Source organism: Lycium barbarum, chromosome 5, assembly GCF_019175385.1.
Source record: "Lycium barbarum isolate Lr01 chromosome 5, ASM1917538v2, whole genome shotgun sequence".
NCBI classification, from domain to species: Eukaryota; Viridiplantae; Streptophyta; class Magnoliopsida; order Solanales; family Solanaceae; genus Lycium; species Lycium barbarum.
This window is the reverse complement of record NC_083341.1, coordinates 105,767,585-105,793,426: the sequence shown is the minus strand read 5'-3', so window position 1 is coordinate 105,793,426 and position 25,842 is coordinate 105,767,585. Positions and strand designations below refer to the sequence as shown.

Here is a 25,842-nt window from a genome sequence, read left to right as displayed (position 1 = left end):
ATTCTGTGTTATGTAATAAATTTTATATAATTACAGTTTTTGTTTAATTTTGAGAACGTTAAAAGGAAGATTTCGAAAGCTTAATATGTATTTTACTTTTATCTGATTTTCAGAGTTGAGGAAATTATGTATGTAATAAGAATCTGTGGGTTCGCTCGGCTCCGGATATGGGGTCGGGTGCCCATCACACCCTAGGAATATTAGGGTGTGACAAGTAATTACATATTATAGTAATTACGAAAACCTATTTGTTTATCATAGAGTAATTACATAATTAGAATAAATTTTAAAAATAAAATTAATTATCAAAAATTAAAAGTTAATATTTGACACATGCCTTCATAAATAATATTAAATTTGGTATTTAAGATACATATTGTTTCTTCAAAATATATTAAATAATAATCATATATTTGTACTAATATTGTAAAAACAATTGATATATATTTTTTCAAATTAATAATTTTTAATTTGATTAATTATAAAAACTAAAAGCACACATTTTGTAAGAACTTCATGGACTGCATGTTCGATAAAAAAATTAATATTTAAAAATATAATTTCATAACATTATTCAAATGTTTACAAAAAAAATAATCTATCAATTCTAACTGAAAAATGAATGACATGCAATGAAATAACAAGTCAATACTACAAAAGCAAATAAATTGAAACTGAAAGTATAACAGAAATCCAAAATCCAAAAAAAAAATAAAAAAATTAGTAAACATAATACTTTTATGTCAAATTCCAGCATAACTTAAGTAATGTGTAATCTCATTCACAACGAAATTATACTTTAATGACATCACTCATTATAATAACGCGAAATTAAAAAGAAATTATTTTTCTTTTTACATTCTTTTTACACTAAATGAAGAAAATAAAAAAAAATGAGCAATTACATGGGATCACTAGAAGTAAAGGTCGGGAAATGAGAAGAAAGGAAATAAAAAATGATAAATAATGTAAAAAGAAAAATAATTTTTAAACACAAAAATAATTTAAAAGTAATAAAATATCCTTAACTATTGCAGAGAACTTTCTTGATTAGTATTTTTGTTTTTTGGTTTCTTTAACAAACTTGAATTAGCATTTACATACAGGAGAATTTACTCTTCATTTGATATATGCATAAATAAATACGTTTCAGTATTAAACACATATGACTGCGAAAGATTACAACAATCTAAATTCCAGCTTTTGGACCATTACACAAAATATCAGATGTAACTTTTAGTCCGTCAGTATATTTTAAACATGTTTCAGCAGGAATTTGTCTTATTTTTCCTGTGACTAATTCCACATTTTATGTAGTTATTTTTTGACCTAATATTATAAAAAAAAGTTCTTTACAGGATTGGTATACAAAGTTGAACTCTTAAAAAAAGGATTGACCTTGTATGAATTGAAACCTAGTTTCTCCTCACACTTTGTATATGCATTAAAATATCGATTAAATCTCTATAAAATTTATTTGATAGTAAGCCAAATTATTATTATATATTAACTTAAGTTTGCCGTAGAAATTTATAAACTTCAAATCACCAAGAACGCCTATAATTAACAAATAAGTAATCGAACTATATAAATAGTTTTTACTAGTTAAACTCTAAAATTTATTAGTAATACTTATTTTATACTCTAGGTGGTGGCTAGTATTGGGTAAAGCCAAAAATAAGCATAACTCGTTTTATCGGTTGGTTGGTTGGTCCACATTGGTGTGCCTGTGCTTCATGTGTCCACTGTGCAATCCACTACCAACACCTACTTCCCGCTAACAAATCATCCTGTTTTCTACATTTCCTTTTTCATTAAAAAAAAAAAACATTTTTATCCTTAATGTTCCAGTTAGCCCATATTTTAACAGCCATATTTGAACTATAAATAGATGTAGTATACAGGTCCCCAAGATTGTCAGTGTGTGTCTTTCAACTTTGTCTCATACAATAAACAGAAGATACATTGAATCAATTTTTCTTGTTTTTAACGGTAAAGATCTCAACTTTTTTTTTTCTTTGCCATCATATTGATCTGTGAAAAACGATATGATCTGGGTTTTTAGATCTGTTGTCGGGTTTTAAGTTACTTCTTCTTATTATTTTTGTTATGGAAGCAGGTTAAAAAAGAAAAAAGAAAATGGCACGCAAGAAGATCAGAGAGTATGATTCAAAGAGATTGTTGAAAGAGCATTTCAAGAGACTTGGAGGTAATGATTTGGCCATTAAGTCTGCACAGGTAAGTTCAATTTAATTTATTTTTTTTGGTTAATTTTTTAATGTGGAGCAAATCTTTAGTGTTTACCTTAATTTGGGTGATTCTTAATTTCATAATCTTTGAAATGTTAAAGATAAAATGAGGAAGAATGTTCTTTTGTTTGAATTAACAAATTAGGTAGGAAAGATTTAGGTAGCATTTTTATTAAAAATTAGGCCACCTACTTGAATCCACATGCAGCATTTGTGGGTGCAGATTTTAAGTTTCATCTAAATTTGAGTATGTGTGATGCTTTTTTTTTTCCTTTTTCTTTTTCTGCGTCATTTCCAGTAATGATAGTAAAATGGATGGCTAATTTTAAAAGCAAATTCAATCTAGAAGCTACATTTGAGAATGCCTATTTACTTGAGTTTGTAGTATGGTTCTTTCTGCATTCATTTTGAAGTAATGGTTACAAAATGGGTGATAAGTAATTCTCAGGGCCGTCTCAACAACGTTAGGGGCCTAAACCCAAACTTCAAGAGAGGCCCTAATTTTTTTTTTTTTAAAGGAAAGATCATCATATATATTTTTATTTAAAGTCCACTTTTCTAGCTTTCTTAGATGCGAAGTCATTAATTAATATCCTATAATCAATTTGTTCTAACAATTCCTTTTCAATTGATAATATAGCTAATCCATTCAATATCTCTTGAGACATTGTTGATCTTAGATTAGATCTTATCAATTTTAATTTTGAAAAACTTCATTCGGCCGAGACAACAATTATATATATAAAATACATTTTTAAGGAAAAAATGAGGTCCCAAGCAATTGCTTTATTGGCCTTATAGTCGAGCCACCCCTGTTAATCCTAGCTACCTCTAGTTTTGAGATCTATTTTAGCATAGTGGGGTAGAATAGGTAGGTCAGGTAGAATGCTAAAACTTAAAGAGAGTGCCTAATATTTTTAAAGGTACAAGTGTATAATCTTGGGACCACCTGGCCTGAGAGATAATCCTAACATTCTTTAGACTCTTAAGTTATTAATTGTCTAAGAAATTAATAACTGAAGAAAACAAGAAACATAATGTTGCCTAACTCTTGAATTCTATGGAGCTGTTAGATACTGCATCTCAACGACTAATGTATCTTCCTCAAAACTTTGATCCTCAAATCTCCCTAATAAAGAGAGTCCTTACAGCAATTAGAAATGATGAGTTTATTGTGAATGTTTGATCCAAAGACTGGCTTCTTATTCGTTTTCGATGAGTTTGATGGGGAGAAAGGGAGGAAAGCCAAAAGCTTTTTCCATTTTGTTGAGCGGGGACTTGAAAAATAAAATGTCATGCTTCTTGTGAAAATTTGAACAGTATAGATGACTAGTTTTATGAGCTTTATAAGACAAATATAAGTCAGGATTGCAACTATAAGATGTTTTTTCTCCCTTCCTGTGGCTTAGGTGACGGAGTCTACTGATATCAATGAGCTAGCAGAGAAAGAGCCTTGGCTTACCGCAACAAAGTTGGTCGTAAAGCCCGATATGTTATTTGGGAAGCGTGGAAAGAGTGGGCTAGTCGCCTTGGATCTTGATCTCGCTCAAGTTGCTACCTTTGTGAAGGAGCGCCTTGGCAAAGAGGTAGTTCAGATATTCACTTACGTTTATCCCTTTTGATGATATTGTCAAAAACCAAGTGCATTGTTTGTTTTACACATTGACAGGTGGAGATGGGCGGATGCAAAGGTCCCATCACGACTTTCATTGTTGAGCCATTCATTCCCCACGATGAAGAGTTTTATCTTAATATTGTCTCGGAGAGGCTTGGTTGCAGCGTAAGCTTTTCTGAATGTGGAGGAATTGACATCGAAGAGAACTGGGACAAGGTATGAAAATAGTCAACAGTAGGCATGTTAAGTCCAAAACCTTATATTTATATCTCAATTTAACATTTAATCCTTTTTCTCCAGGTTAAGACTATCTATGTGCCTACAGGGACTTCTTTTACATCAGAGATATGTGCTCCACTTGTTGCCACTCTACCATTGGAGGTAAATATTTGAAAAGAAAAGGAAGAAAAAATAGTGCTGCTAGAATAGTCTGTTAGTTGTCCAATTTATATTGCAATTTTTGATGTGGAATTTACTTGTATGTTACAGATTAAGGGTGTCCTTGAGGAGTTCCTCAAAGTGGTTTACACTCTATTTCAAGGTATCTACAAGATACTTTGTCACCGCTAGATCTTTACGGCTTCTTTGGATTTTTGTGTAACCCTCAACATTTCTTTCTATCAGATCTGGACTTCACTTTCCTAGAGATGAATCCTTTCACATTGGTTGAAGGAAAGCCTTATCCTCTGGATATGAGGGGAGAGCTTGATGACACTGCTGCTTTCAAGAACTTCAAAAAGTAAATCTGCTACCTAACCTTTATTGGCTAAAAGTAAATCAACTTTTGGTAATCCACATATCATAGACTAAGGATATATTATCCATCCTGCAGGTGGGGAAATATCGAATTTCCATTGCCATTTGGAAGGGTTATGAGTGCTACAGAGAGCTTTATTCACGGGCTTGATGAAAAGGTATATCTTGATGCTATTGCATTACTTAACAGAGTTAAAAGAAAAAGACAACTCCCAACTGTCAGCACCAACCCCAATCTTTGGCTGGTGGTTATGCATTTCAAAAAACAAACAAAAAAGTATTTCTTACATGTTCTTGAAATGGAAATCTGGAGCACAAAAAGAGTTGCGAGGCAAAATTAATCTTCAGCTTCAGATCACAGAATATCTGTCAATAGCTATGTTACATGCTAAAGCATTTAAGTCGATTTATCGCAGACAAGTGCATCGTTGAAGTTCACAGTCTTGAACCCCAAGGGGCGAATTTGGACTATGGTTGCTGGTGGAGGAGCTAGTGTCATCTATGCAGATACTGTACATTTATATCCTTGGAAAATGTTATTCCATGATACACTCTTTGATTATATATTCTTACCATATTTCCTTAACAGGTAGGTGATCTTGGATATGCTTCTGAGCTTGGGAACTATGCAGAGTACAGTGGTGCTCCCAATGAAGAAGAGGTCCTGCAGTATGCCAGAGTTGTAATTGATGTAAGAATAAACTAGTTACATAATTTTTATTTTTTTTGACACACCTAATATCTTACAAGAAAATCAATTATTACATTATGCCACATTCTCCTTTTATGCACCCCGAGAGGAAAAGATACTGATACTAATCCCATGTTGCAGTGTGCGACTGCAAATCCTGATGGCCGTAAGAGAGCCCTCGTGATTGGTGGTGGAATAGCCAACTTCACTGATGTTGCTGCTACATTTAGTGGTATTATTAGAGCTCTTAAGGAGAAGGTATGCTAGCACAATTGATTGTTCTCAATTGACTTGCTCCGATATTGAGATTTCCTTATTCAACATCTCTTATGACAGGAATCGAAACTTAAAGCTGCAAGAATGCACATATATGTTAGAAGAGGAGGTCCAAACTACCAAAGAGGTCTTGCAAAAATGAGGTCTCTTGGTGAGGAAATTGGCATCCCAATTGAGGTATGCACTAGTGTCAACTAGTACTAATCTAAAATGACTGTTTTTCCGCTAGTATCAAATGGTAACCATGTTTTAACTTTACAAGCATTGTTCATTGTTCTTGTTCTAATTTTTGTTGAAGGTCTATGGACCCGAGAAAACCATGACTGGCATCTGCAAACAGGCGATTGAGTGCATCACTGCAGCAGCATAAATCAACCTACCTCGTTCTCCAAGCTGAATTGCTTTAGTTATGTTTTTTTGCTTTGTGCTAGTGTCTTGTTGTATGCCTAGTATAAGCAATTTGATTTGTATCTTTGAACATTTCACATAAATGGGCCATGAATAATGAGTTCCTGTAATGGATTTGGTTTTCCAATTTAAACATGAAGTCCATCAAAAATCTCGGTTCAACAATCCTTGTACTACATCTTGTATGGGCAGTGAACTGAACCTCAATCCTTCTTGAAAATAGAAAGGAGACATCTCAATGTTACACCATTTCATCTAATAAAGAAAATGACCATAAAACGATTCCCAGACAGGGTTAATATGTCGATCTACAATGCGCGTGTGTTTCTTTGAAATGCTTTAAATGACACTAATAACGTCACCAGAATTCAGTTGATTCATTACTGTTGTATCTTCTTAAGTGAATTTACATAACATATGATTATTGTTTAAGAATGATTTTCAAAGTTGAGGACATAAACTTACATTTCAGGAAGAAACAGCAATATGCATAGAAGAGCAAAAAAAAGCATTGTTTACTGCAGAAGAGTGGCATCTCAACATCTTGGTGAATCATAAGAAGCACAAGAGTGAAACCATTAACCTCAGAGTCAAAATCTAATGAGTTACAACAAAGGATTTAATGAATAATTTGTTCCATAGTTAACTCTGAAATGTAGTTTACAGACTCTAAAAACTGAAAGCCATTCTTGCACAATTTTATTAAGACAAAGCTGATAAACAAAATTACACAGTGATCTTCCAATTTAGCTCGAGGAATACACATTGTACAGTTTTAGACCAATAACTACTAAAACCTGATTCTTTTCTTAGATATAATTATTGCTACATCCAGTAACCATCTCTTCCACCATGCTTTTCTAAATCTTCTACAAAACAAAACAATTTGCAGATAGACATTAGTAGGACAAATCATCTTCCATTTGCCTTGACCAAAAATATATATATTAGGAGAGAAATTCCTAGTTAATTGGCTATATTGATAAGGGAAATGCATTTGACACAGTTTTAAAATTAGGCTGATTGTAGTTGTATTTTATCAGTATTGTACCCACTGTAATATTCCCATTCCGTGATGGAAAGCTCGAAACGAGAATTCTGATAATCTTCAACTTGTGTTTCCCGGATATCCCTTGCTGATTTTTCAATAGATTCATTGCAATAATGTACCTCAATGGAATGTAAAGAACAGTTGTCTCCGAAATAAGAAGGGATCTCCTTGAGTACTTGGCATTCAAGCAGTGACAAGTTTTCAAGGTTAGGAAATGTGGGGTCCAGTCCCCTATTTTAAGGAAGAAAGTTTTTTCTTCCTTTTGACAAAATATACAATTGGCAGCTATTGTTGAAATGAGAAAATCGGCTACTGAATGTGTTCATAGTGAACATCTTGACTTTCTACGTTCAAGTGATGTCACTGATGACATCAATAACTCCATTTCATCCCTATAAATAGGGAAGCTTTCTATCATTTGTTAGATTACCAAGATCATTTGCTATACACACCAAAATCTCAGACAATACATCTGAGTGAGAGCAAAGTGAGGTATTCCATAGACTGTAAGAAAATAGTCTGTGAAGAAAAATAGAGTGTGAGTGATATTGTAGTGAGGTGGGAAAAATCAAAAGAGTGTTTTTCTTTTTGAGTGTGTAGTGGTCTTTGGAGTATTTATACTCGTGACTACACAGTGTAAAATTCCTTACTATAGTGATATCAGCTGCTCCTCTTGGCCGTGGTTTTTCCCTTATTCAGAAGGGTTTTCACGTAAAATCTTGGTGTCATTATTGTTGCATTTTATTCTTGCTGATTTAACCATAACTTAGTGTTCCGCGTTTATCACTAATACCGTGAATATTATTTTTGCGGGTCTGTTTTATTCCCAACAAGTGGTATCAGAGCCAAGGTTCTGTCTGAGTATGCTCTGTGGTTGCAGCACAGTCTGAACTTCCACATCAGAAAAGAATTACTTTGGTCTTCGAATAAAATAGTATTTGTATTTGTGATAAACAATGGAAGCCAACACTAGTAGAATGGTTACTTTGAGTGGCGTAAATTATGCCATTTGGAAGGGCAAAATGGAAGATTTGCTCTATGTCAAGAATTTTCATCAACCTGTCTTTGGAAATAAAAAGCCTGATAATAAATCAGATGAAGAGTGGAATTTGTTGCATCGGCAGGTTTGCGGCTTTATTAGACAGTGGGTTGACGATAATGTGTTGAACCATATTTCTGGAGAGACACATGCTCGGACCCTATGGGAGCATCTTGAAAGTTTGTATGCCCGAAAAACTGGTAACAACAAGATGTTTCTGATAAAGCAAATGCTGAGTTTAAAATACCACGATGGTTCCGCAATGACAAATCATCTGAATATTTTTCAGGGGATCATGAACCAGTTATCTGCTATGGGCATTAATTTTGATGAAGAAATTCAAGGCTTGTTTCTACTTGGTTCCCTACCAGATTCTTGGGAAATTATTAGAACTTCATTATCAAATTCTGCTCCGGATGGTGTGATCTCTATGGATCTTGCCAAGAGCAGTCTTTTAAATGAAGAGATGAGAAGAAAATCTCAAGGTTCCTCCTCATCAGATGTCTTGGTGACTGACACTAGGGGGAGAGGCAAGAATCGTGGTTCTCAAAATAGAGAACATCATAGAAGCAAATCCAGAAGCAGACTTAAAGATATTGATTGCTATCATTGCGGGAAAAAAGGGCACACAAAGAAGTTCTGCCGGATTTTGAAAAAGGAAAATAGAGATAAGGAGGAAAAGAAAGAAGATGGCAATCGTGTTGCGGCTGTCACTACAGAAGATCTTGTTACTGTCCTTGATGCGGATCTGATAAACATTGCTTGTGATGAGTCAAGCTGGGTTGTGGACAGTGGTGCCGCATCTCATGTGACATCAAGGAAGGAATTTTTCTCATCCTATACTCCGGGTGACTTTGGAACTTTGAGTATGGGTAATGAGACTATATCTAGGGTGGCTGGTGTTGGAACGATTTGTTTGAAAACTAGTACTGGAACTAAACTAGTTTTAAACAATGTAAAGCATGCACCTGATGTTCGTTTGCACTTGATCTCTGTTGGTGTTTTGGATGATGAGGGATATGTCAGTACCAATGGTGCTGGAAAGTGGAAGCTTACTAAAGGTTCCATGATTGTGGCTCGTGGCGAAAAGCGTCGTGGTCTATACTGGACTACGGCCTCTACCTGTGTTGATATGGTGAATGCAGTTGAGAGCAATAGCTCTTCAACGTTATGGCATAAGAGGCTTAGCCACATTAGCGAGAAAGGACTAAATGTTCTGGCCAAAAAGAAATTATTGTCAAATTTCGAAAGTGCTAAATTAGAAAAGTGTGAGCACTGCTTGGCTGGAAAACAAAATAGAGTTTCTTTCAAGTCTCATCCTCCTTCAAGAAAGACAGAGTTGCTTGAGTTGGTGCATTCAGATTTATGTGGTCCAATGAAGACAAGGACTTTGGGTGGTGCACTTTATTTTGCTACCTTTATTGATGATTGCTCAAGGAAACTTTGGGTCTACGTCTTAAAGACTAAAGACCAAGTGTTGGGTGTCTTTAAGCAGTTTCAGGCCTCAGTTGAAAGATAAACTGGAAAGAAGCTGAAATGTATTCGTACTGATAACGGTGGTGAATATTGTGGACCGTTTGACGAATACTGCAAGCAACAGGGTATCAGACACCAGAAGACTCCTCCTAAGACTCCTCAGCTTAATGGTTTAGCAGAGAGGATGAACAGGACCTTGATGGAAAGAGTCAGATGTTTGCTTTCTGAAGCAAAGTTGCCGAATTCCTTTTGGGGTGAGGCATTGTTGACCGTCGCACATGTTATTAATCTATCCCCTGCGGTTGCTTTGCAAAGTGATGTTCCAAACAGAGTTTGGTATGGAAAGGATGTTTCCTATGACCACTTGAAAGTGTTTGGTTGTAAAGCTTTTGTACATGTGCCTAAAGATGAAAGGTCGAAATTAACTGCCAAGACAAGGCAGTGCATCTTCATTGGTTATGGCCTTGATGAGTTTGGTTACAGGCTATATGATCCAATTGAGAAGAAGGTTGTGAGAAGCCGTGATGTTATCTTCATGGAGGATCAAACCATTGAAGATATTAACAAAGCGGAGAAGATAAAATCTTCAAGTTCTGAAGGTTTAGTTAATCTTGATCAAGTTCCTCATACAAATGCTGATGAAGTTGGTGGGCTCGATGACGATGGTGATGCCCAGAATCATGTTCCAGATCAGCATGTTGATGATGATAACGATGCTGCTATTGATGAAGTAGATGCTCCTACTCATGAAGTCGTGGATGAGTCAGATATTCCACTTAGAAGGTCTACTAGACAGCATGTTCCTTCTTCCCGTTATTCACCTAATGAGTATGTATTACTCACTGATGGGGGAGAACCTGAATGTTATGAGGAGGCCATGGAAGATGAGCACAAGGATCAATGGATTGAAGCCATGCAAGATGAGATGAAATCTCTGCGTGAGAACCATACTTATGAGTTGGTGAACTTGCCTAAGGGCATGAGAGCTTTGAAGAACAAGTGGGTGTTCAAAGTTAAAGCCGAAGAACACAGCTTGAAGCCCAGATACAAAGCTAGATTGGTTGTTAAGGGATTTGGTCAAAGGAAAGGTATTGACTTTGACGAAATATTTTCTCCTGTCGTGAAAATGTCCTCCATTCGGACAGTTCTTGGTTTGACTGCTAGTCTTGATTTGGAGATTGAGCAGATGGATGTGAAGACTGCTTTTCTTCATGGTGACTTAGAAGAGGAGATTTATATGGAACAACTTGAAGGCTTCAAGGCAAAAGGTAAAGAAAATCTTGTATGCAAACTCAAGAAGAGTCTCTATGGATTGAAGCAAGCTCCCAGACAGTGGTACAAGAAGTTTGAGTCTGTTATGGGGGAGCAAGGCTACAAGAAGACTTCTTCGGATCACTGTGTGTTTGTACAAAGATTTTCTGATGGTGACTTTATCATCCTTCTGCTATATGTGGATGATATGTTGATTGTAGGCAAAAATGCTTCCAGGATTGACGAGTTGAAGAAACAGTTGAGTAAGTCTTTTGCAATGAAAGACTTGGGATGCTAAGCAGATTTTGGGCATGAGAATTACTCATTCGAGAGATGAAAAGAAGCTTTATTTGTCGCAGAAAAAGTACATAGAACGTGTACTAGAGCGCTTCAATATGAAGAGTGCTAAGTGGGTTAGCACACCTCTTCCTGGTCATCTGAAATTGAGCAAAAAGATGTGTCCTACAACAACAGAGGAAAAACAGAGAATGGCCAAGATTCCTTATTCCTCTGCCGTCGGAAGTTTAATGTATGCAATGGTATGCACTCGACCAGATATTGCTCATGCAGTCGGTGTTGTTAGCAGATTTCTCGAAAATCCAGGGAAAAAGCATTGGGAAGCTGTGAAGTGGATACTCAGGTATCTAAGAGGAAGATCAGATGAATGCTTGTGTTTTGGAGGATCAAATCCAATTTTGAAGGGCTATACAGATTCTGATATGGCAGGTGACCTTGATAACAGAAAATCCACTACTGGATATTTGTTTACTTTTTCAGGGGGAGCTATATCATGGCAGTCAAAGTTGCAGAAGTGTGTTGCACTATCTACAACGGAAGCGGAGTATATTGCGGCTACTGAAGCTGGCAAAGAGATGATATGGCTCAAGAGATTCCTTCAAGAACTTGGATTGCAGCAAATGGAGTATGTTGTCTATTGTGACAGTCAGAGTGCAATAGACTTGAGCAAGAACTCCATGTACCATGCTAGAACAAAACACATCGATGTCAGATATCATTGGATTCGTGAGCAATTGGAAAGCGAATTGTTCCAAGTCAAGAAGATTCACACGAGTGAAAATCCTGCAGATATGCTGACCAAGGTGGTATCGAGAGACAAGTTCGAACTGTGCAAAGAACTTGTCGGCATGCACTCAAACTAAAAGCCAGTGTACCCTCCTTCAAGTGAATGGGACTGGAGGGGGAGATTTGTGGGGTCCAGTCCCCTATTTTAAGGAAGAAAGTTTTTTCTTCCTTTTGACAAAATATACAATTGGCAGCTATTGTTGAAATGAGAAAATCGGCTACTGAATGTGTTCATAGTGAACATCTTGACTTTCTACATTCAAGTGATGTCACTGATGACATCAATAGCTCCATTTCATCCCTATAAATAGGGAAGCTTTCTATCATTTGTTAAATTACCAAGATCATTTGCTATACACACTAAAATCTCAGACAATACATCTGAGTGAGAGCAAAGTGAGGTATTCCATAGACTGTAAGAAAATAGTCTGTGAAGAAAAATAGAGTGTGAGTGATATTGTAGTGAGGTGGGAAAAATCAAAAGAGTGTTTTTCTTTTTGAGTGTGTAGTGGTCTTTGGAGTATTTATACTCGTGACTACACAGTGTAAAATTCCTTACTATAGTGATATCAGCTGCTCCTCTTGGCCGTGGTTTTTCCCTTATTAAGAAGGGTTTCCACGTAAAATCTTGGTGTCATTATTGCTGCATTTTATTCTTGCTGATTTAACAATAACTTAGTGTTCCGCGTTTATCACTAATACCGTGAATATTATTTTTGCGGGTCTGTTTTATTCCCAACAGGAAATGCATCACCGGCGACAGCCCATTCTTTAAAGTAACAGTTTTGTACTGTCAACACTTTTGAGTTGAGAGAACTTGTCATTGCTCACTTCCCATCTCTTATCATCAAAACTAACGGATACCAGTTCCAGAACCCGAAGGTTCTGAAGCCGAGCAATGTTTGAAAAGTTCTCAATGCCCAATCTAAAGCGTTTCCATGTCAATTTTTTGAGGTTTAATAGGGAGATGCATACATGGTATCCACGCTGGGCTTCTGCAAGTACAGGAAAAATGTATAGCGCCTAAAGTTGTGTTGGAAAATCAAAGACCAGAAACTGACCTCTACTAATACCCTTGAATCTGCATATCAGTTCCTGAAGATTAGGTGTTTTTCTCAACATCAATTCCGCATCCTTCGTACAAGAGAAACATGGAGTGGGAAGAGTTCTCAAATCATAAAGTTCTGAGGAGTCCCCGAGTAATTCTTCTGCATTTTCCAAAGAGAAGTTGTCGTTGAAAATATGCAGATGTCTCAAATTAACCATCTTCCAAATTGTAACGGGTACTGACAAATTCCCTCCATTACCGTTTAATATCAGAGTTTTGCGATTCCAAGGATCTTCTATGGATGATGGAATTGACTCCTTAACATATCTTGCATAAAAATACCTCAAGTTAACTAGCTCAGTTGGGAAACAATCAGCAGTAACAGTGTCGCCCAGGTCCAAGCCTTAAAGAAATTTGAAATTGTGAAAAAAGCGTGAAGTTATGGCAATTGCGACATTGCGCATGCTGCTTGTGAGAGTAAGGACTGACAATCTGATCCTTGTGAATATATGAATTAGCAAAAATATAACTTGTGTATTAGATCACTGTGAATATATTAATTAGTAAAATCATAAAATTAATTTTCAAATATAAGTTAAAATACTTGATTGATTGAACAAATAAAGTACCACTAATTGTTATATTACCGTTCTATCCATTGTAGAAAATTCTCTTCCGCTGCTCTTATCATGCAGAACTCGAGCAATACATCATGACGGCGACCTTACCAGCAACATCAGCCCTATGAGCAACCATCACTAGATTTCTTCCAATAAGTTTCTCCAAGTAACCTTCTGCTATATTCGCCAAACTCTTACCTTCCCAACTTTTTATAAATGCTTCTGATATCCATACCCGCGTTAACATCGACGCATCGATCACTCTATCCTCTAAAAATGCTCCAAAATAAAGGAAGAAAGGCTTAAGATGACAGGGTAACTCTTGATAACTTTGTTCTACAATGGCCTTTGAATCACTGTGAATGCGGGAACCTAAAGATGTAGCCACTTGTTTCCAACTCTCTTCTTTTTTCTCCATCTTTACCAAAATACCCACCCCCAAGATAACTGAAAGGGGAGGCCCTCCACACTTTTTTCTATTTGTTGACCAACTTTTTAAGAGGAGGGGAACAACTTTTTTTACCAAACATTCAATCTTCTAGTGACTTCCAACTCTGTCATCATTAAGCATATGAAGATGAAGCGGACCATTAATAGATGTAGCACAATTAGAAACTTCAAGATGCCGCGTTGTTAAATTGATTCTACTTCCATTGTTGGCATCATTAAAGCAAGGCCTTAAATCATCCACACACTAGAATCCCACAAGTCGTCAACAAGGAAAAGATATCTTTTGGAAAATAAAGTTCTGCCAAGCTCATCAGCAAATTCATCTGCACGTTTCTCTCTATGGTTAGAGTCCTCACTGCTAGCATCATGTAGAATCTCCAATAACAAGTCCTTATATGAATATACTTGAGAGATACAAGTTTGTGCACGAATATCAAAGTGAAAAACAACTAACCTGTCAAAAGTAGAGTCTCTAGGCCAAAGTCATCTTGCCTATACGGCTATACCCGGCATGCCGACAATTGATATAACATCTCGTTCTCTGGTTCCTTTTATTAGTTGGTCTCTTAAATTTTCTATGACATCCTCGAATCCCATAGTTTCTTCATTCGTATTTGGATTCCTTGACAAATTTAATGACATATGAGCTATGCCACTAATCATAGCATCCTCAACATTTTCTTTTCTTCGGTCTCTGCTGCCACTACTTTGATACGAGTAATCTCCTCTATGATATCCAGGAACCAAAGATCAAGACACCAGTGAAGAACTTCTTTGCTTGTACAAGCATCAACGACATATTCCACCTCATATACTTTGCGAATCAATTGTGCAGCACAATCTTGAAGAGTCTTGACCTTATTGTGTGGTTCTTCTGCAACAGCTTCTAGTAAAGGTTGCAAGCTCTCAAGTTCCTTCTGAATTATTTGAAGTTGGTTCTTGATGAAGGAAATTGAATTTGCATAACGGCCTTGGAACTCCTTTAGATTGTTTAAAACAAAATCAACATAGCCAAGTCCACGAATCCTTGGCGTGTCAGGAAATGCCTTCTGAATGATGAGGTAGATCATCGCTTTTATAGGCTCAATGTTGCTCGGAAGATAAAGACCAATTTCTCGGTTCATATCCTCAAGCGTCGTGTCTTCTTTCTCTCCCTTGATACCGTACAATGAGTAAATTAGAAGTCCCACATCAACAATCAGAGTCCATGATATCAAGATCGAGTTATGGCAAATGAATGAGATTGTCACTTAATTGGCTGTGGTGCTGGGAATAAAATAGACCCGCAAAAATAATATTCACGATATTAGTGATAAACGCGAAAACACTAACTTATGGTTAAATCAGCGAGAATAAAATACAGCAATAATGACACCAAGATTTTACGTGGAAACCCTTCTGAATAAGGGAAAAACCACGACCAAGAGAAGCAGCTGATATCACTATAGTAAGGAATTTTACACTGTGTAGTCACGAGTATAAATACTTCAAAGACCACTACACACTCAAAAATAAAAAACACTCTTTTGATTTTTCCCACCTCACACTCTATTTTTCTTCACAGACTATTTTCTTACAGTCTATGGAATACCTTGCTCTATAATTTTTTTCTCTCTTTTTTGGTGTGTTTAAAGATGATGGAGAGCTTGCTATTTATAGGGATGAAATGTGCCATTTTGATCCTTGCATTTAATTTGGCCGGGACCAAATTAAACCTTTTGCAATTATTTTTGAAAAAAGTTGCAATTTGGCTGGTGCCAAATTTAACCCTTTGCAACTATTTTTGACAAAAGTTGCAATTTGGCTGGTGCCAAATTTAACCCTTTGCAACTATTTTTGACAAAAGTTGCAATTTGGCTGGTGCCAAATTCTTTCTTTGCAATCATGAGGATGGACCTCACAAATCTCCCCCTCCGGACCCATTCAACTGAAGGAGGCATCTCCGTCTTCTCAGATAGAGTTAATGCCGACAAGTTCTTTGCACAATTCGAACTTGTCTCTCGGTACCACCTTGGTTAGCATATCTGCAAGATTTTCACTTGTGTGTATCTTCTTGACCAGAAATGATTCGTTCTCCACTTGCTCACGAATCCAATGATATCTGACGTCAATGTGTTTTGTTCTCGCATGGTACATGGAGTTCTTGCTCAGGTCTATTGCACTCTGACTATCGCAATAGACGACATACTCCATCTGTTGCAATCCAAGTTCTGGAAGAAATCTCTTGAGCCATATCATCTCTTTTCCAGCTTCAGTAGCTGTAATATACTCCGCTTTAGTTGTAGACAGTGCGACACACTTCTGCAACTTCGACTGCAATGATATAGCTCCCCCTGAAAAAGTAAACAAATATCCAATAGTGGATTTTTTGTTATCAAGGTCACCTGCCATATCAGAATCTGTATAGCCCTTCAAAATTGGATTTGATCCTTCAAAACACAAGCATTCATCTGAGTTTCCTCTTAGATACCTGAGTATCCACTTCACAGCTTCCCAATGCTCTTTCCCTGGATTTTCGAAAAATCTGCTAACAATACCAACTGCATGAGCAATATCTGGTCGAGTGCATACCATTGCGTACATCAAACTTCCGACGGCAGAGGAATAAGGAATCTTGGCCATTCTCTCTTTTTCCTCCGTTGTTGTAGGACACATATCTTTGCTCAGTTTCAGATGACCAGGAAGAGGTGTGCTAACCCACTTAGCACTCTTCATATTGAAGCGCTCCAGTACACGTTCTATGTACTTTTTCTGCGACAAATAAAGCTTCTTTTCATCTCTTGAACGAGTAATTCTCATGCCCAAAATCTGCTTAGCATGACCCAAGTCTTTCATTGCAAAAGACTTACTCAACTGTTTCTTCAACTCGTCAATCTTGGAAGCATTCCTGCCTACAATCAACATATCATCCATATATAGCAGGAGGATGATAAAGTCATCATCAGAAAATTTTTGTGCAAACACACAGTGATCTGAAGAAGTCTTCTTATAGCCTTGCTCCCCCATAACAGATTCAAACTTCTTGTACCACTGTCTGGGAGCTTGCTTCAATCCATATAGACTCTTCTTAAGTTTGTATACAAGATTTTCTTTACCTTTTGCCTTGAAGCCCTCAGGTTGTTCCATATAAATCTCCTCTTCTAAGTCACCGTGAAGAAAAGCAGTCTTCACATCCATCTGCTCAATCTCCAAATCAAGACTAGCAGTCAAACCAAGAACTGTCCGAATGGAGGACATTTTTACGACAGGAGAAAACATTTCGTCAAAGTCAATACCTTTCCTTTGACCAAATCCCTTAACAACCAATCTAGATTTATATCTAGGCTTCAAGCTGTGTTCTTCAGCTTTAACTTTGAACACCCACTTGTTCTTCAAAGCTCTCATGCCCTTAGGCAATTTCACCAACTCATAAGTATGGTTCTCATGCAGAGATTTCATCTCATTTTGCATGGCTTCAATCCATTGATCCTTGTGCTCATCTTTCATGGCCTCCTCATAATATTCAGGTTCTCCCCCATCAGTGAGTAATACATACTCATTAGGTGAATAACGGGAAGAAGGAACATGTTGTCTAATAGACCTTCTAAGTGGAATATCTGACTCATCCACGACTTCATGAGTAGGAGCATCTACCTCATCAATAGCAGCATCGTTATCATCATTAACATGCTGATCTGGAACATGATTCTGGGCATCACCATCATCATCGAGCCCACCAACTTCATCAACATTTGTATGAGGGACTTGATCAAGATTAACTAAACCTTCAGAACTTGAAGATTTTATCTTCTCCGCTTTGTTAATATCTTCAATGGTTTGATCTTCCATGAAGATAACGTCACGACTTCTCACGACCTTCTTCTCAATTGGATCATATAGCCTGTAACCAAACTCATCAAGGCCATAACCAATGAAGATGCACTGCCTTATCTTGGCAGTTAATTTTGACCTTTCATCTTTAGGAGCATGTACAAAAGCTTTGCAACCAAACACTTTTAAGTGGTCATAGGAAACATCCTTGTCATACCAAAATCTGTTTGGAACATCACTTTGCAAAGCAACCGCAGGGGATAGATTAATAACATGTGTGGCGGTCAACAATGCCTCACCCCAAAAGGAATTCGGCAACTTTGCTTCAGAAATCAAACATCTAACTCTTTCCATCAAGGTCCTGTTCATCCTCTTTGCTAAACCATTAAGCTGAGGAGTCTTCTGGCATCTGATACCCTGTTGCTTGCAGTATTCGTCAAACGGTCCACAATATTCACCACCGTTATCAGTACGAATAAACTTCAGCTTCTTTCCAGTTTCTCTTTCAACTGAAGCCTAAAACTGCTTAAAGACACCCAACACTTGGTCTTTAGTCTTCAAGACGTAGACCCAAAGTTTCCTTGAGCAATCATCAATAAAAGTAGCAAAGTAAAGTGCACCACCCAGAGTCCTTGTCTTCATTGGACCACATAAATCTGAATGCACTAACTCAAGCAACCCTGTCTTTCTTGAAGGAAGATGAGACTTGAAAGAAACTCTATTTTGTTTTCCAGCCAAGCAGTGCTCACACTTTTCTAATTTAGCACTTTCGAAATTTGACAACAATTTCTTTTTGGCTAGAACATTTAGTCCTTTCTCGCTAATGTGGCTATGCCTCTTATGCCATAACGTTGAAGAGCTATTGCTCTTAACTGCATTCACCATATTAACACAGGTAGAGGCCGTAGTCTAGTATAGACCACGATGCTTTTCGCCACGAGCCACAATCATAGAACCCTTAGTGAGCTTCCACTTTCCAGCACCATTGGTACTGACATATCCCTCATCATCCAAAACACCAACAGAGATCAAATGCAAACGAACATCAGGTGCATGTTTTACATTGTTTAAAACTAGGTTAGTTCCAATGCTAGTTTCCAAACAAATCGTTCCAACACCAGCCACCCTAGATACGGTCTCATTACCCATACTCAAAGTTCTAAAGTCACCGGGAGTATAGGATGAGAAAAATTCCTTCCTTGATGTCACATGAGATGCGGCACCACTGTCCACAACCGAGATTGACTCATCACAAGCAATATTTATCAGATCCGCATCAAGGACAGTAACAAAATCTTCTGTAGTGACAGCGGCAACACGATTTCCATCTTCTTTCTTTTCCTCCTTATCTCTATTTTCCTTTTTCAAAATCCGGCAGAACTTCTTTGTGTGCCCTTTTTTCCCGAAATGATAGCACTCAATATCTTTAAGTCTGCTTCTGGATTTGCTTCTATGATGTTCTCTATTTTGAGAACCACGATTCTTGCCTCTCCCCCTAGTGTCAGTCACCAAGACATCTGATAAGGAGGAACCTTGAGATTTTCTTCTCATCTCTTCATTTAAAAGACTGCTCTTGGCAAGATCCATAGAGATCACACCATCCGGAGCAGAATTTGATAATGAAGTTCTAATAATTTCCCAAGAATCTGGTAGGGAACCAAGTAGAAACAAGCCTTGAATTTCTTCATCAAAATTAATGCCCTTAGTAGATAACTGGTTCATGATCCCCTGAAAAATATTCAGATGATCTGTCATTGCGGAACCATCATGGTATTTTAAACCCAGCATTTGCTTTATCAAAAACATCTTGTTGTTACCAGTTTTCCGAGCATACAAACTTTCAAGATGCTCCCATAGCGTCCGAGCATGTGTCTCCCCAGAAATATGGTTCAACACATTATCGTCAACCCACTGTCTAATAAAGCCGCAAACCTGCCGATGCAACAAATTCCACTCTTCATCTGATTTATTATCAGGCTTTTTAGTGGCAAAGACAGGTTGATGAAAATTCTTGACATAGAGCAAATCTTCCATTTTGCCCTTCCAAATGACATAATTTACACCACTCAAAGTAACTATTCTACTAGTGTTGGCTTCCATCGTTTATCACAAATACAAATACTATTTATTAGGAGACCAAAGTAATTCTTTTCTGATGTGGAAGTTCAGACTGTGCTGCAACCACAGAGCATACTCAGACAGAACCTTGGCTCTGATACCACTTGCTGGGAATAAAATAGGCCCGCAAAAATAATATTCACGGTATTAGTGATAAACGCGGAAACACTAACTTATGGTTAAATCAACAAGAATAAAATGCAGCAATAATGACACCAAGATTTTACGTGGAAACCCTTCTGAATAAGGGAAAAATCACGGCCAAGAGGAGCAGCTGATATCACTATAGTAAAGAATTTTACACTGTGTAGTCACGAGTATAAATACTCCAAAGACCACTACACACTCAAAAACAAAAAACACTCTTTTGATTTTTCCCACCTCACTACAATATCCCTCACACTCTATTTTTCTTCACAGACTATTTTCTTACAGTCTATGGAATACCTTGCTCTATAATTTTTTTCTCTCTTTTCTGGTGTGTGTAAAGATGATGGAGAGCTTGCTATTTATAGGGATGAAATGTGCCATTTTTCATCCTTGCATTTAATTTGGCCGGTGCCAAATTCAACCTTTTGCAACTATTTTTGAAAAAAGTTGCAATTTGGCTGGTGCCAAATTCAACCCTTTGCAACTATGTTTGACAAAAGTTGCAATTTGGCCGGTGCCAAATTCTTTCTTTGCAATCATGGGGATGGACCCCACATGTGGATCTCCTGAAGGATTGTCATTTGATCATTCAAACCAACTATGTGACAAGGATTACTAACAATTGGTAGCTCCACCAAATTGTGTGCGGGAGCCTCCACAAAGACTGTGGAGTCTTGAAATGCTGTAATAAATGGGATAGGCAGCATGGAGAGTGGAAATTTGAGTAGTTCAATGAACAATGAACTGAATGCTTCTGCTAAAAAGAAGTTGGAGTTTGTAGCTAGATTTCTGAACAAACTGGAGAAGCATAACCCTGAGAATGAGACTTCGGCACGAGCCGGAGCCCTATTTGATGAAGCTTTTAATGGATTTCCATGAGATATGGTAGGATATGAATGATCAAGGCTGACGAGGACACAATCAAAATGATATGAGTTGCTGAAAAATACTGCTATTCAGTCTGATCTAAGGGATCTATTGAAGTGTAAGGAAGATAAAATGTGCATTTTATTGTACTGCAGGCTGCATCTACTATCTTTCTTATATTCGGTTACAAATTAACTGAATGGGGACGGGGTATGTCTGTTGGATTCTAAATTTTCTAAATTTCCGGAAAGAATTAATCCTTTTAGGCCTGAATTGAGAGACAGATTTATATCAGTGTCTTGAAAGCGTCCAAGTCAACAAGATCAGGAACTCCAAGGACGGTTGAACATGTGGTGACTTTTGTTCATGCAGTCCTTCAGAATTTCAAAGAAATATTGGTAAGTCATGATGCCTGCTTGGATGATGGAATCTTATGGCTGATAGAAGGATTGAGTAACCGTTGGTACTCTTTTCGCAAACTTACCAACACCATGCATTGAGTATCGAAAAATTATTCTCTTTGATCAAATATTGAAGCATTGGTCAATGAGGCAAGAATTATGGTCTACTTCTACAACATGAAACATCATCATGTGTCCTTTGAAGGATTTGCTTAAAAATATTCAGGAAGAGCTGATAGTCTTGAGGATTTTGCTCATGGAGTCACTGGAGTAACGTAAAAGAACAAACTAAGATAACACATCTTATGACATTAATTCAATACCTGAGAAGCAGGATCAGTCATTCATTCTCTTTCTAGTGATTCAGAGCTTAGAAACTTGGTCGAGGAAATAAACCTCATGCATTTTCAATTAATCGCTTCTTAAGTTTACTTTTATTTCAACATCATAAAGACTGGACATGAATATGTTCCTGTCAATCTCAGAGAGCTACCAAAGGATGAAGCCAATTTGACAGTTCATGTTATAAATGAGGTGAAATTGCTTCTATAGTAACTTTTTCTTCTTGATGCTCCAGTTCAGTACATCGAATGCAAGAAACAAAATGATCGATCTCTTTCCATTGATGTTGAATCTGTTTACTACTCATTCATTTTTCTGTTATACATAACATATTTACTCTTTAATAGTATACTATACTATACTTAGGTCATCGCAAGTATATATTTGCACAAGGAGAAAAGGGTATTTGCTATATCCTGGAAATTGAGATGTTGAATGTATTCGAAAATTACTTCTCTTGTTCTAAACTTTTTAGGAACAAAAATGTGTTGAGTCTTTGAAGTGTTTGATATACTTCCTAATCTATTTCCAGTGAAGTTTTTTTTATGAGGATCTGTATTTTTGGTGTACGTTCGTTCAGGTTTGCAAAATGGAGGTGTCTGTCACAGCTAAAGAGATATTCTCTATTTGAAGCATTTTCAGCAAGAAATGAAGTGCAAGAATAAATGTGAGAAAATGACAAAAATGATCTCTTATATTTGGGTAGATTCATACAGTTTCCTTAAATATACTTCTCGGCGGTTTTGGGTTTTAAGTCTGTTTTCGCTTTAAATATTTTAACAATCCATGTCTGTTAGATCTCAGAAGAATTGTGAAAAAAGGATTTAACCAAATATACCAACAAAGTACCATCAAATTCCAGAAATTGTAACATAAAAATCTAATGGCTAAATTTCACCGGTGGTCTTCTAGCTTTGTGTTTATCATGCAAAAATTACTATTCTATTTGTGTTACATAAAAGGCATCCAACTTTAAAATTTATCATACAAAAAATAGTTTTTTACTACTTTTATCACATACAAGTTATCCAACTTTTAGTTTTATCATAAAATAATCACTTTTCTATTTTTTTTATCACACTAGTCGTTGGGAACGTCTGTTGCATGTTTATCCAAGATATTTAGTAAGAAATTATGTTGCAATATAATAAATTTAACGGTACATAGTTTGATACTTTCTCTGAACTATAACACAGAAATCTAAACATACAAAAAAAATAATAAGTAACATTAAATCAGAAACGTATAAAGTTGTTGTTACTTCAGTGATGTAGTGCTTTAATTTAAAGACAAATACATGCTCGAACATATACAATTAACATGTATATAATAAAAGTATTTACTTCATAAAGATTAGTAACAATTATGTATGAAAAAAATAATCAAATTATACCTACTTTCAATCACATCATGACCCCCAACGTTTCAAGTAACTCATGTAAAAAAAATAAAAAAACATATACATATCCATTTCATGAATTCCCTGAATAATTGTTTTCGTCGCAAATCAAAAGAATAACGAACTTAAAACGGGTCATCAACTACTAAGACATGTTGTATCTCTTCGCCTTCGCTTTTCTTCGTCTTTCTTTTTTCCCTTTTTTTGGTGATGATTTGAATTCACCTGTAGAGAATTATAATGTTTCACTGTCTCACAAGATTGTCTACTAATTGCCATAGATGCAGTGAGAAAGCTAGAGGTCTTTATTCGTGTTCTTCTGCGAAAGACTTTTGTTTATTAAAGAATCCAATTATTTGTACCATCTCAACTTCTATAAAAGGATTTTTGTTTACAAATCAAACTGCAATTTGATTATCCAAAAATAATAATTTATAAGAATAGTGTTTGATTAAATGGAAAAAAGGATATAAAAGTCCATCAACTATTGATGGACGTTTTAGTAATTCAACTTTTAACTTAGAGGCTTCCCACTTTTAATATAAATAATAAAATAATAATATAATTGTTTACCCCGAATTTGGATAACCAATTAAATTTGTGAGTGGGTATAAGATATGTGGTTAAGTCTCAATCTACTTGATAAAAGAAAGATATAAATATAGATATAACACGACGAGAGCAATGATAATCGATGGTTTGCTATTTGCTCGTATGTTCACTAATGTGTGAGTGTTATTCGATTGAAGTAATGCAAGAAATGAACACAACAAATGTGACCGAAATCAGGTGTTTGAGAGAGAGATTTTGTATATATATTGCTACTACAAAGTGTTATTTATGTAAGGAAGCCAACCCCCATAAAGGAGAGGGATGAGCTCTATTTATAGTGTTGCCTCCATGGGCTTCATGCAATACTAATCATAAAAAAAATAAGAGAAAGGACAACTCTGAGTGGGTTAGGTTGGCCGTACTGACACACGCATGGTGGGTGGTTGACTATGGCAGGACGCTACCGACGCGTGGCTCACGTGCAACGGCTCTACCGGACCAATGGCCACGGATATTCGGACTAACGGCCCCGACCGACCCGATGATGAAGAAACCGGACCAAACGGTGCCCCTGCTCAGCTCCGGTTCGAGCGTTCCTCCGGTCCGGGAGTTCCTCCGGTTCAGAATGAAAGTCTTCACCTATGTTCTTGTAACCTTCTTCCTTCGGTCCCTCGTCTCACCGGTTTGACTCATATCCAGTTTTTACCGTATACAGATAGTCCCCACACTTCCCGGATCACCGATCTATCGGAGTAACGGGAAGTGGATGAATCACGAAACCGGCGACTCCATTAGCTCGTTGTTACCTTCTCATTTTGGCGGGAACGGTTGCGTCACGTCTCCCTTTTTAGCGGCCACGTGCCCTATCCCGGATGGTCCGCTCTGACAACCGCCGCATGCACGTCGTTTCGAGTCACTTCTCATTAATTATGGGGGCACGTGGCGCTCCCGGATTGGCCGGGGAATCGTAACCGCCACAGTCCCTTGCCTATATAAGGCCCTTCCATTTCATCATTCGAACATTTAGTCCTTCGGTTAATCCTTTCTGCTTCAAACGTTCCGCCTCTTACACATTCAATATCTTTGCTCATAATCATCTGAAAAACTTGATTCTTGTTGATCTGCTGCTTGCATTACGTGAAAAGGATCGATTCCGCCACCTTTTCTGCTTGTTATTCTCGCCTGCTGTTGCTTTCTTCTGTAGCTTTTGCCGTTTTTTGAACCTTTTGACTGTACCCTTTGCTCTTTTGCCTTTTTTATCTCCTCTTTCAAATCCATTCAACTTCTTCCTTTCATATTTCCCAATGTCTGAAACCACATCCCATGACATTCCCTCGGTTTCATCCCCAAGAACTGAGGCCGTATCTCCGGCTAAAACAAAGAGCTCCTTCGAGCCTACAGCCTCGGATATTATCCCAGCCAAACCTAACTTCAACAAAGACCTCGAGGTTGAAAAACCTTCATCAGTGTCCGACAGGGGGTTCGATGTGAGGCGATACCTGTTACACCTCGGAAAAGTCCCCATACATGTACAATGAGTGAGTGTGCGACGTTTTACTAAGTAGGGAATGACGATTCATGAATTTTTAGAAATAAGAAAGTTGTAGAATTTCAATTCAGCCAGTGGTCGTAAAACAGAATACGACCCGTTAAGTGATTTACGGACCGTATACTGCCATCGTCCTCCAACGTTCTAAAAATTTCAACTTTCTGTCCAAAGTTTAGATGGTAAAATACGACCCAGTTTACGGCCCGTAAACTGAAATACGGCCCGTAAACTATGGCCGTAAACCATCATGACCTTCAGCAAACCTTTCTGTTTTGATATGCTTAAATATGACCACGTTATACGGCCCGTAAACTAGTATACGGTCCGTAAACTGTGGTTTACGACCACTGTACACCCCGATGACTGTTCATTAAAAATCAGATTTTGTGGTTATTATAAGTGACTTTCTCATTCATTTTCATTCATATTTCATCTATGACTTTCAAGAACCCTCTAGAACTTATCCAAACATTTCATCCACAAAATTTAAGAGAATAAAAGGGAGATCAAGATCAACAACACCAAATCCATGAAACAAAGTGTGTGAAACTCAAGTGAAGTTCATCCAAACCAAGAAATTCCAAGGAAGGAAAAATAGGGTTTTGAGGAAGGAGGAAGAACTCCACTCTAGGATTGTTCCA

The 25,842-nt window shown here is 37.1% G+C and overlaps 1 protein-coding gene and 1 pseudogene across 1 annotated transcript; one reads left to right on the top strand and one right to left on the bottom strand.

Moving 5' to 3' along the window:
• The first annotated feature begins 1,776 nt into the window (after positions 1-1,776).
• On the top strand, positions 1,777-6,160 carry LOC132641091 (ATP-citrate synthase alpha chain protein 2-like). The gene is made up of 13 exons (XM_060357975.1): positions 1,777-1,992; positions 2,120-2,238; positions 3,659-3,835; positions 3,919-4,080; positions 4,165-4,245; positions 4,354-4,405; positions 4,489-4,603; positions 4,697-4,778; positions 5,037-5,132; positions 5,210-5,311; positions 5,453-5,569; positions 5,648-5,764; positions 5,886-6,160. Exons 2-13 carry the CDS (start codon positions 2,140-2,142, stop codon positions 5,955-5,957), a joined length of 1,272 nt encoding a protein of 423 aa, XP_060213958.1. The 5' UTR covers positions 1,777-1,992; positions 2,120-2,139; the 3' UTR covers positions 5,958-6,160.
• Positions 6,161-6,613: 453 nt separating this feature from the next.
• On the bottom strand, positions 6,614-17,317 carry LOC132639601 (putative late blight resistance protein homolog R1B-14; annotated as a pseudogene).
• Between the last annotated feature and the right edge of the window lie 8,525 nt (positions 17,318-25,842).